Source organism: Camelus ferus, chromosome 5 (genome assembly GCF_009834535.1).
Source record: "Camelus ferus isolate YT-003-E chromosome 5, BCGSAC_Cfer_1.0, whole genome shotgun sequence".
NCBI lineage: Eukaryota > Metazoa > Chordata > Mammalia > Artiodactyla > Camelidae > Camelus > Camelus ferus.
The window spans coordinates 51,099,978-51,112,878 of record NC_045700.1 but is presented as its reverse complement, the minus strand read 5'-3'; the positions used below and the strand labels follow the sequence as shown (position 1 = coordinate 51,112,878).

The 12,901-nt window shown below is 36.7% G+C and overlaps 1 protein-coding gene across 8 annotated transcripts in view; it reads left to right on the top strand.

Annotated features, from left to right (window-relative positions):
- CCDC141 (coiled-coil domain containing 141) overlaps positions 1-12,901 on the top strand; it is a 195,146-nt gene that overhangs the window by 149,719 nt on the left and 32,526 nt on the right. For all 8 annotated transcript variants that reach the window (XR_004319964.1, XM_032479842.1, XM_032479840.1 and 5 more), the window contains 4 exons: positions 7,487-7,666; positions 8,195-8,320; positions 10,140-10,328; positions 11,523-11,702. Coding sequence is in view for 7 of the 8 variants with exons in the window: in XM_032479842.1 (XP_032335733.1) it covers positions 7,487-7,666; positions 8,195-8,320; positions 10,140-10,328; positions 11,523-11,702 (675 nt within the window). In the remaining variant the exon portion in view is untranslated. The remainder of the gene's footprint in view (positions 1-7,486; positions 7,667-8,194; positions 8,321-10,139; positions 10,329-11,522; positions 11,703-12,901) is intronic.

Below are 12,901 nucleotides of genomic sequence, written 5' to 3'. Positions count from 1 at the left end.
TTTAAAGTCTTCTTTAATTTCCTTCATCAATGGTTTGTAGTTTTCTGTGTATAATTCTTTCACCTCCTTGGTTAGATTTATTCCTAGGTATTTTATTACTTTGGGTGCTATTTTAAAGGGGATTGTTTCTTTACTTCCTTTTTCTGTTGATTCATCGTTAGTGTATAGAAACACAACTGATTTTTGAACGTTAATCTTGTAACCTGCTACCTTGCTGAATTCTTCGATCAGCTCTTCGATCAGTTTTTGTGGGGACCTTTAGGGTTTTCTATATATAGTAACATGTCGTCGGCATATAGTGACACTTTTACCTCTTTTTTTCCAATTTGGATCCCTTTTATTTCTCTCTCTTGCCTGATTGCTGTGGCTAGGACTTCCAGGACTATGTTGAATAGGAGTGGTGATAGTGGGCATCCTTGTCTTGTCCCAGATTTTAGTGGGAAGCTTTTGAGTTTTTCACCATTGAGTACTATGTTGGCTGTAGGTTTGTCATATATAGCTTTTATTATGTTGAGATATGTTCCCTCTATACCCACTTTGGTGAGAGTTTTTATCATAAATGGGTGTTGAATTTTATCAAATGCTTTTTCTGCATCTATTGAGATGATCATGTGATTTTTGTCCTTTCTCTTGTTGATGTGATGTATTACATTGATTGATTTGCGTATGTTGAACCAGCCTTGTGTCCCTGGGATGAACCCCACTTGGTCATGATGTATAATCTTTTTTATGTGTTGTTGGATTCTGTTTGCTAATATTTTGGCATCTATGTTCATCAGTGATATTGGCCTATAATTCTCTTTTTTGGTAGTGTCTTTGCCTGGTTTTGGTATCAGGGTGATGGTCGCTTCATAGAATGAGTTTGGGAGTATTCCCTCCTTTTCAGTCTTCTGGAAGAGTTTGAGAAAGACTGGTATGAGTTCTTTGTATGTTTGGTAGAATTCCCCGGTGAAGCTGTCCAGTCCTGGACTTTTATTTGTAGGGAGGTTTTTTATTGCTATTTCGATTTCATTTCTAGTGATCGGTTTGTTCAAGTGGTCAGTTTCTTCTTGGTTCAGTCTTAGTGGACTGTATGTTTCCAGAAACTTGTCCATCTCCTCTAGGTTATCCAGTTTGGTTCCATATAGTTTTTCATAATATTCTTGTATGATATTCTGTATTTCTGTTTTATTTGTTGTAATTCTCCATTTTCCTTTCTTATTTTGCTAATTTGTGCTCTCTCTTTTTTCTTCCTTGTGAGTTTGGCCAGAGGTTTGTCAATTTTATTTACTTTTTCAAAAAACCAGCTTTTGGTTTGATTGATTTTTTTGTGTGTTTTTTTTAAATCTCTATTTTATTTATTTCCTCCCTGATCTTTATGATTTCCTTCTTTCTGCTGCCCTTTGGGGTTTTTTGTTCTTCTTTTTCTAGTTCTTTCAGCTGGTGGGTTAAATTGTTTATTTGGGATTGTTCTTCTTTTTTGAGGAAGGCCTGTATTGCTATAAACTTCCCTCTTAGCACTGCCTTTGCTGTGTCCCATAAATTTTGTGTGGTTGTGCTTTCATTTTCATTTGTCTCAAGGTATTTTTTAATTTCAGCTTTGATTTCCTCATTGACCCATTGGTTTTTTAATAGCATATTGTTTTGTCTCCATGCTTTCCTTTTTTTCTCCTTTGTTTCTCTGTTGTTGATTTCTAGTTTCATGGCATTGTGGTCAGTAAAGATGCTTGAGATAATTTCTATCTTCTTAAAATTGTTGAGGTTTCCTTTGTGCCCAAGTACATGATCAATCCTAGAAAATGTTCCATGTGCATATGAAAAGAATGTATATCCTATTTTTGGGGGGTGTAATGCTCTGAAAATATCCACCAAATCTAATGTTTCTTTTGTATTATTTAGTTTTTCTGTTGCCCTATTTATTTTCTGTCTGGAAGATCTGTCTAGTGATATTAATGTGGTGTTAAAATCTCCAACTGTGATTGTATTCCCATCAATATCCCCCTTTATCTCTGTTAGTAATTCTTTTATGTACTTAGGTGCTCCTATTTTGGGTGCATATATATTAACAAATGTAATATCCTCATCTTGTATCACTCCTTTAATCATTATAAAATGTCCTTCTTTATCTTTCTTTGTGGCCTTTGTTTTAGTCTATTTTGTCTGAAATCAGTACTACAACACCTGATTTTTTGGCTTTTCTATTTGCATGGAATATCGTTTTCCATCCTTTCACTCTCAATCTGTATGTGTCCTTCTCCCTAAAGTGGGTCTCTTGTATGCAGCATATTGAAGGTTCTTGCTTTATTATTCAGTCTGCCACTCTGTGTCTTTTGACTGGAGCATTTAGTCCATTAACATTTATAGAAATTAATGATAGATGTGTGTTTATTGCCATTTTGAACTTATCTTTGCAGTTGATTTGGTATTTCCTCTTTGTTCCTTTCTTCTTCCTTTTGTGGTTTGGTAATTTTCCTTTGTATTATCTTGGATTTTATTTAGTTTTTGTGACTCCCTTGTAAGTTTTTGGCTTGTGGTTACCATTTTCTGTAAGTCTATTAGCCCATTACTATATCTCGAACCTATCCTGCTGAAAACAAAAAATTTAAAAAAGAAAGAAAAAAAATACTCTATATTTTCTTGTTTCCCTCTCCCATTCTTAATGATTTAGATGTCTTCTTTTACAATTTCGTATTTATTTTATTTGTAATTCATGAGTTATCACCTTTCCAGTTGTGAGTTTCTCATTTCTGTAGCATCCTGCTGCTTTTCTATTTAGAGTAGACCTTTAAATATTTCTTTTAGCATGGGTTTAGTGTTGCTAAACTCTTTTAGTTTTTGCTTGTCTGTGAAATTCTTTATCTCTCCTTCTATCCTAAAGGATAGCCTTGCTGGATAAAGTATCCTAGGCTGCATCTTTTTTTCATTCAGGACTTTGAATATATCTTGCTACTCCCTTCTGGCCTGTAGTATTTGTGTAGAGAAATCAGCTGAGAGCCTTATGGGGGTTCCCTTGTAACTCACTCTTTGTTTTTCCCTTGCTGCCTTTAGGATCATTTCTTTATCCTTGACTCTGGCCATCTTGATTGTGATATGTCTTGGTGTGGGGCTGTTTGGTTCTTCCTGTTTGGGACCCTTTGAACTTCCTGTACTTGGATATCTGATTCCTTCTTTAAGTTTGGGAAGTTTTCAGCCATGATTTCTTCAAAAACCTTTTCAGTCCCCTTTCATCTTTCTTCCCCTTCTGGGACCCTTATTATGTGAAGATTGGCATGCTTTATATTATCCCATAGGTCCCTTATGTTGCTTTCATTTGTTTTTATTTGTTTATCTTGCAGTTGTTCTGATTGGGTGCTTTCTGTTGTCCCGTCTTCTAGGTCACTAATTCGTTCCTCTGCATTAGCTAGTTGGCTTTGCACAGCCTTTAAATCCATTCTCATCTCAGCCAATGAGTTTACCAGTTCTACTTGGCTCTTCTTTATAGCTTCGATTTCATTTTTGACATATTTTATATCTCTAAACAATATCTCTTTTAGTTCCTTCAATACTTTGATCACTCCTTTTTTGAAATCTTGATCTAGTAGGCTATCGATGTCTATTTCATTGATTGTTCTTTCAGGGGATTTCTTGTGTTCTTTTAATTGGGAATGGTTTCTCTGCTTCTTCATCTTGCTCATACCTCTCTAGCACTGTGGCTTATGGAGTATCAGTTATCTATTGTGGTCCTTAAAGGAGTTTATTTATTTATCTAATGCCGATGTAGGAATAAAACAGATTTTTGGCGTCTTTGTCTTTTGAAGAGCACAGTGTTCTGTTGGAGTTCCGCAGGTGCTCTGGTTGGCTGAGTGGGTCCGTGGATGTGAGTCTTGGTCTATCTGTGGGAGAGGGTGAGCCACAAGCATCCTACTACTCCACCATCTTGGCCTCGAGTTAGAACGTGTATTTTCTATCTCTCTATCCATCCATCTTTTACATTTTACGTTTGTTCAGTATATCTTTTTCCATCTTTTGATTGTGTACTTCTCTAATTTGCACTCATGAGAGAATTTACATATTTGCAAACTGCACTTTTTTGTCTATACTTTTTATTACTAACTTGCTTTTGAGAAATTTTATTTTTCAGTTTTAGAATTTCCAGTTGGTTCTTTTTTGTTAGATTTATATTGCCGATGAAATTCTCTTTTTCATCTTCTCTTTCTCCATATTTCCTGTACTCTGGTGACCATATTAATCATGGGTATTTTGAAGTGTTTCTCAGCTAATTCTACCCTCTGGATCTGGAGTTGATTCTTTTCACTGCTTTTTCTCTTGGTTTCTAGTCATGGAATCCTATCTTGGGATGACACGTGAATACCTATCAAATGCTGGGCATTATCTATAAAAAACTTCCAGGGGTTCCAGATGGTGTCATCTTCTTTACCTAGGTGGATGTTGGTGGAAGATCACTTAAGTCAATCAGGAGCTGGTGGAGTTGAGTCTGGAGTTGAGTCCTGTAGAGGTTCCGTCTGTTTTGCTGATTTTGGGCTCTCGGCGTTTTCAACTTAGAGCTTGGTGCATTTTCTGAGGTCTCACCCTGGCAGGTCCCCATCTCCAATTTTGGGATTTTTGGGAGACTGCTTGAAAATGTTCACTCTGCTTTTCAGAGGGTTTTGCTTAAATTTTTCAATCCACTGCCCTGTACAACCTCAGTATTGGGTCAGTGTTCTGAGATGAAGATCAAATGTGCCCTTGAAGCCCTCTACCCCAACAAATGTCTGTCAGAAGCTCTACTGGTTTCTCTGTCCCCCGGTAAATCCTTATGGTCAGCCTCCTGTCAGTACACAGAATTGGGATGTGCCCTTGGCTAGGGTAAAAGAAGTGAAAGGTGAGCTCACCACTCCCAGGGTCATCCTTTTCTGGAGTCTTGGCCTCTTTTGTTCTTGTTGCCTTCAAATAGCTGCTTCCTGCATTTTATCCAGCTTTTCTGTTTGTTCTCGGCAGAAGTATTGCCGTGCCACTGGCTACTCCATCCTACTCAGAAACGAAAGTCCTTTATTATTTATTTAAAATGTTCAAGATTGTATAGTCAGATTTTTATTTAAGATCCACAGCAGGAACCCATTCAAAATTATGTTTTATATCTATTTCTAAATAAACTTACATTGCATGGTATTCATATGTCCATTTAGAGTTTTCAGAAATAGTATGCATTTTACTACATACCTTGGTGGTCTTTTATCTTAATATAAACATGGCCACTTAACCCCAAGGTCTTTAGCACTGTCATATGATAAATAAATCACTCCTTATTAATAAGAATTGAAGTCCACATAATGCTTGACTTCATTGGTTCAGTGACATTCTGAAATATGAAATTGTTGGTAAAGCAAGTAAAACAATTTTTTTCCTCTTCATATCTTTTGGATCATTAGACTTTTAAACAAACATTTTGGTGAAATATGATATCCAGTTTGGTTGTTAAGAAGGAAGAAGACCAGCTGGGATTTTCTGCTGAGGGTTCTGCTCTTGATTGGGTTGCCAGGGCTCATATTTTCAAGCTTGGGATTAAAATTTTTTTCAGTTCATCTAAAATCAACAAGATCAGAGAAAGTGATTTAGGACAGATATCTGGCAGACATCTTGGTGAAAGTGCCAGTTTACTAATTTATAGTGGGGAATACCGAGAATACTACCTGGAATGCTGCCTTCTAGTTAGCAAGGTATCTGAAAAGCAAGATGTCAGAAGACCACTCATTGTCTGTGAATCTACATGGAAAATGGGTAATTTAGTGCCTTATTTAGACCAGATTATGGCAGATTTTCTCATGACCTTATGCAGAAGTAAAATGAGTGGTGTGTTTACTAACTAGACCTCAGGCAAATTATTTAATCTTCTTGAGTGGCCAAAATAATAAGTGTGCCAAATACATAATCATTCTTCTTGAATCCTGCTAGCCAGACATCAACAAATCCTACCACGGCTCTCTCTTTTCTAGACCTCATTCAGTTCATGTACTCTTCTAATTGAAGTTGTAATTGACATGCTGCAAATTCCAAGTTTACATTAAATTATACATATTACATTTTGATTAATAGTTTCTTAATGACATGTGAAAGATACCCTATCTTTATTTATAGCATAGGTAAAAAATATGATTTGCTCTGGGTCCTGCTGTGACTCTCTAATATCTTTCACAATATGTGCATCTAGTTCATAATAATTACAGAATACGTTATTTTATTACCAGATCCCCAAATTCATTGGAGAAATCTCATTTAGCACCTGCAGGTTTTTTGCAGTTAAACGATACTTTATAATGTCTACATTAATATAAAAATATAAATGCACAATATTAATATCATTTAAAATAATTTAAAAATGAGATGGTCTGTTATTTAAAATATCCTGTATATATTCATGACACCATCTTCTGAGTATAACCTAAAAGGTCCTTTGACTTTTAGATACCCAGCTATCATTGCCATTATAGAAATCCATGTGCAGTTGCTCCTTAGAAATTCAGGAGTTTACTGAGAAAGCCTGGCCATCAAAGTAAAGATTATTGTTTTGCCAAACAAATATTATGCTTTTTTTGATATTTGGACATAAAAAAAGCACATGGTCTTACTCTTTACCTCTCTTATCCTTCTACCTCTAATTGAATTTCCCCTTATTTAAAACCCTTTTTTAAAGGATTTCAAATCAGGTAGCTAGAACATATGAAAGTTGGGAAGAGAAGTCTTGGAATTTAGATATTGTGCTTTTGGTGCACAATAGAGACACAAATATAGAGATACTGTTGGCCTTCCATATCCGCAGGTTCCCAAACCATGGATTCAACCAACTGAAGACTTAAACATAGTGCACTGTCCACAGTTGCTTGAAACCAGGAATGTGGGAACCCACAGATATGGAGAACCAACTATGGGACACTGGTATCCAATCATTTTTGTGTCTGTGGAGAGTCCAGAACCAATCACCTGATGAATACCGAAGGACAACTATATATAGAAGCACATTTCGGTTCTCACAAAAGAAAGTAACTTTAGGAACTACTCACAAGGAAAATTTAAAGTAATTGTAGTATATACAGTGGGATAGTTTTAAAAAAAACAGGTGTGGAACAATCTACTCCCTCGTGTTTCTTGATACTGAGATTTTGACATATTCTAATGTGTGTTAAAATGAAAGATGGAGCCCACTTATGCATTGAAATGATCTCAACTTCAGAATTTCTGAATCCCTGTGATCATTCAGTCATCCCTCAAGTCCCAGGAAATAAACAGATCCTAGAGGAGGGGGCTCAACACCAGTAGGGTCATGAAGAACTTGGGACCTGATGTCCAAGCATAGATTATGGGTTATAAGAGCCCAGCTGTGTCCCTGCACAGACATTTCATACTTTATTTGATATCAGAACTGTGCTCTGCTTTGGCTATGATGAAGTGTTTGCCTCCTAAAATAGCTGTATGCAAAAATGTTGTATTTCTTGGGAAAGAAAAGCCATTATATAGATGATTAATTTAACAGGCAAAAGCAAATGAAATATTAAATGTGAAAAATGAAGTGCACGTTATGGAGAACACTATGGAGAACCAGAAGGCAGAAAGGGAAGAACTGAGCCGCCTTCGGACAGCATGGCAACGTAAAGCCACGGCAAGCAAGCCTGTGAAACAGCAGTGGGGAGCCTTCAAAGAGCACCTTAGAAAGGTGAGGGAACATGCAATGGGTATTATTTAGCCTTAAAAAGGAAGGAAATTCTAACATGTGCTGCACATGGAGGAACCTTGGAAGCTTAAGTGAAATCAGTCAAACACAAAAGGATAAATATTGTGATTCCACTTATGTGAGGTACCCAGAGTAGTCAAATTCATAGAGCCAGAAAGCAGAATAGAGGTTACCAGGGGCTGAGGGGTGGGGTGTCAGGGGGAGCGGAGAAAAGGGAGTTAAGGTTTAATGTGCACAGTTTCTGTGTGGGAAGATGAAAAAGTTCTAGCAATGGATGGTGGTCATAGTTGCAGAACAATGTGAATGTTCTAGTGCCACTAAACTACACACTTAAAATGGTTAAAATGGTAAATTTTGTTATGTGTATTTTACCACAATAAAAAAGAGGGCCTGTGCTTTTGTTCCTTGGTGGTTTAGAACCACAAGCTCACGCTGGGTTGTGTGTTTTCATGGGAACTGAGAAGTGTGATGACACACCATGGTCATCTAACTATCTAATGTTTATTTCAGACTACTCACAACTTAAAACTTCTTCAGGAAGCACTTCTGCCTGTGTCTGCACTTGACCTTGGAGGGAGTCTCCAGACCATTTTAGGTCTACGGAAAAAATGGAATGAAATGAAGCCTCAGTTCCAGGTGAAGAGACAAATTGATGGCCTTGGGTGAATAGAAAAAGAATTAAAAACTGTTCAGTTGAAGCTCACCTAATTAATTTTAATATTCTGATGAATTACTTTTTTAAAAAAAAAAACAAAGGCATAGCTTGTCTAGAAATCCACTTTAAAAACACATTATTTTCCTGTTTTACTGCAGTGTTCTGTATTTGATAATACTCAAACATTCAGGCTACAAAATGACCTCAATATATTCTTATCTTAGATTGTTTAATTTACATTAAATTATTTTCTTATTAATGTATTTCTCATATATATTTACTCTAATTATTTTCCTAAGGGGTACAGACATGTTTTAGATTCAGATACCACAGAGCAAGGATACTCAACCTCTGACACACAGGTTCTGCTGTCCTCTGTCCCTGTAATTATCATGTGATGTCACTCTCCCCACCCACTGGCACCCCAGGCTCCTACCACCATCCCAGGAATTCTGCTGTGCTCTCCCGTTCTCCCTCTTAGAGAGCCCTCAGGGTGTGAGGGAGAAAACCATGAGTCATGTTCCCAGGCCCGGACTGCTGATGCATTCCACACCTCTGCCTCCTGCCACTCCTGAGCTTGACACAACTGCTAAAAAAGTTTGCACTCATGTTATCCTCCTGCCTGCATTCTTGTTCTTTGCTGCAAAGTTAAGATATCAGTGTTTCTGTTTGTCACTACTTTGTAAGTGTTGGCTTTAAAGAATCCCAGAACCAGAAGATTAAAGATTCCTTTAGGGAATATTTAATTTAAGTTCCTTTAAGACAAAACTGATGTGATACATAACTACCCTGCACACACATACACAAAGCACACACATCATTGTGGCCCAGAGTGAACTCTTTCCTCCAAACTCTTAGAAAATTCAACTAGCCCACCTCTTAGGTTCTCTGTTATAAACCCTGTGTTAGACATGTCTGCATTTCATGTGCGCACACGTGCACACAGCCCTACACATGAGCAAGAGTGTGTGTGTGTAGATTCCTCTCAGTCAGGGACCATTGCCAAGCTTCTTTAGCTCTGTCACTGTGATGTGCATATACTTGATGCCCATATGCTTGACTTCAACTTGAAGACCCTTTTTAGGTCACTCTTCTGCAAGTTGTCTCCTTAGCCTCAGTCATTTCCATTACTTGTATCTTTGACCTAAGATCCAACCCTGAATTTGTAGTGGCTTCCTCTTTGAGCTGTCCACCAGGATCTGGATTCCTATAAGGGATATTTGAGCAGTGCTGGAGAAAATGGAGGTGGTTTATCCCTCCCTGCAAGTGGTGGCTATTTGTGGATTCTGGAATGACTGCTTTTAAAGCAGCATAGCTGCTGTGTTGCTCAGCTGGTGGTTCATTCTGGTCATCCTTTTATCACAGAGGACAAGTAATTGCCCCCAATATATTTTTATACTTACCTTCTTTTGGTTTTCTTATCATGCCTCCTGATTCTAGTTGTACTAGATATCAGAGATGACCATGGTTTCACAGAGTATCTAAAATACATTTATTTAACATTTATTTAACACCTAGAATACTTGGTGTGCCATAGAAATACATGACTTTCCATTTCATCACCAAAGTTTGAAACACTTTTTTTTTGCATTGCTCATAATTAAAAAAAAAAATTTCTGAGTAGATGGGGATGGAGCAATAAATCCCCAGCCTCAAGCACAGTGCCTGGATCTGTAGGGATGAGGGTGAGGCTCACAATAATTATTTGTTAACAAGTAAAAGAGTTTTTTATTGAGATCTCCATGTAAAGTAAAAAGCTCTCTAAAAGCTCTATTTCTTTTATTGCTTTCAACTTTTTAGCAACTCAGTGATGAGGTTCAGTACATTATAAAAGAATCGGAAGAGCTAAGTGGCAGAGGAGCCCCTGTGAAAGAGAAGTCTCAGCAACTAAAGGACCTCATTCACCTCCATCAAAGCCAGAGAGAGAGAATCCGAGATTACGAGGATATCCTGTATAAGGTAGTCCAGTTCCACCAAGTCAGAGAAGAGGTAAGACTTACCAAGAACGTCAAGAAGACTCTCAGTTTTAAAATATGAAATTTAAAATAAATTACTGTGTAATAAGTAAAAGCCAAGTTGCTCATTCTGATATTAGAAGCCTTCCGCAGTCTGGCCCTGATTTTTCCCTCACTGTGCTGCATCCTCCTCTTTGTTCCAGCCAAACCGAGCTCTTTGCTGGTCAGAGACAGCGCCCACATTCCTAATTCCAAACCTTGACTCTCAAGCTGCCACTCCCTAACAGGTCCCCCTCTGCACTCTCTACCTTCTAAACCCTCCGCCTAACAACACTACCTCACTTGGAGTGATTTTTTTCTCTTCTAAATTCCTCAAATCTTATTGTTTATTCCGTACATCTGTCATTTTTAGCTCCTTGATTCTTAATTACTTTTGTTCCCCTAAATCAAGTGTAAGCTCTATGAGGGAAGAAAACAAAAAAATTGTTTTTTATATCTCAAGTACCAGATATCATAGAGCGCTCACTAAAACTTCATAGTGATTAGCTTCTATTAATAGAAAATGGAGACGTATTGAAATCTCTTGAAAACAGCCTCTGACTTTACTCAGATAACAGGCTGACATCTTGCTAAGGTTTTAGGTTATGAGCAAAGAGAGTGTTTTCTTCTTTAATAGAACTGACAGTGTTAGCCTTTCAATTTTACCCTACTGATTTGCAGCATTGTTAACACTTATTTGTCTATAATACTAATAATTTTAGATGGGCTTGTCAGCAGTTGACCAGCTAGTTAAATGTTATGGAAAATAAGCATTCTTTAAAAAGCTCTGTCTTTGAGAAAGACAAGTACTGTATGATATCACTTACATGTGGAATCTAAAAAATACAACAAACTAGTGAATATAACGAAAAAGAAACAGACTCATAGGTACAGAGAACAAACTAGTGGTTACCAGTTGGGGAGCAGGGGTGAAAGCAGTATAGGGGTAGGGGATTAAGAGGTACAAACTATTAGGTATAAAATAAGCTACAAAGACATATTGTACAACAGAGGGAATATAGCCAATATTTTATAATAACTATAAATGGAGTATAAACTTTAAAAATTGTGAATCACTATATTCACCTATAACATACAATATTATACATCATTTGTACTTCAATAAAAAAAAAATCTGCCTTCATAAAAATATGAACCCCAGGTTAAGTGTTAATGCCCTAAATTCCAGCTGGGACAACTCTTCAGATCAAGAGAACTGGAGTTTCTGGAGGAGCCAGAGGAAATGGATGATGCTTACACTGCCCAGCTTCTCCTCAGTCGCTCTCGGGAAAAGCAGGCACACGCAGACCATCTCTATAAACTGGCCCTTTCCTTGGGGGTGGATGTCATCTCATCTGTGCAGCGGCCCGTAAGCTACCTAGAACACCATCATTTGTACCTAATTATAGCTGGGAGTTGAGTTGTAGTATGGAAGAAACCAGGCAGACTGCCCGGTATATGTTAAATTAAAAAAAATACATTAAACCATTGGGATACTTATTTGTGGTGGATTTCTACCACATTCAAAGAAAAACATTTTAAGGAGAAAAATCTGATTTAAAAAGTCTTGTTTAATACATCTATTTCATGCTAATTTTAAAAATTACAGAGCTGTGCATTCTATAATGGCAGTTGATTTTTCATATTTGAAATATGCCTAATGCAACTAAGGAACTAAATTTTTAATTTTATTTAATTTTAATTAATTTTAATTTAAAACCAATACCCAAAATAGTTACTGTCAAAGTTTTAAGTATATTGGAAACAATTTGGGAATGCAACTCTACTTTTTAAACTATAAACTCTGTGAGATTTAAGTATAGATCAAGTGTTTCTGATAGAAATTTAGCAATAGTTGAGATATGCTCTAAGTGTGAAATACACACTTAATTTCAAAGACTTAGTACAAAAAAAGTCATTTTAGTATTTTTAATATTTGGTTACATGTTAAAATGATGTAGTTGGACAAATTGGATTAAATAAACTATATTATGAAAATTACTTTCATCCGTTTCTTTTTCACTTTTTAGTATGACTGCTAGAAAATTTTAAATTATTTATGTGGCTCATGTTGTATTTCCATTGGACGATGCTGCTTTAGCATGTCAGACCTGAAAGGAATCCTAGACATCATCGGGCCCAGGACCTTCATTTTATAAATGAAGGATTTGGTCTTAGAGAAGCTTCTTTATCCATAAAAGCCCAGAGTGGCTCTGGGCTTTGAACAGTAAGCATCCTGGCTGTACCCAGGGCTCTGGAAACTAGTCGTTGGGCCTGCTTGAATCCACTGGAGTGACTTTACCAAGGAGCCTAAGAGAGATGGAAATAATTTCAGATTGAATTTTCATAAATAACACATTGGGCTCTGATTTTTTTAAAAAAATCCATTTCCAAGTTCTTAATTTGAGAGAAGAAAAAGTTATGTTAATTCTACCCAATATGTATAATATTAAGAAAAATCATAATGGCCAATTTTATTTCAAAGTTCATTTAAGATATCCACTAAATTATATGGTATGCAGTGTATCCAAAGTATTTTTTTAACTGAAAGACATAGAAATACAAAAT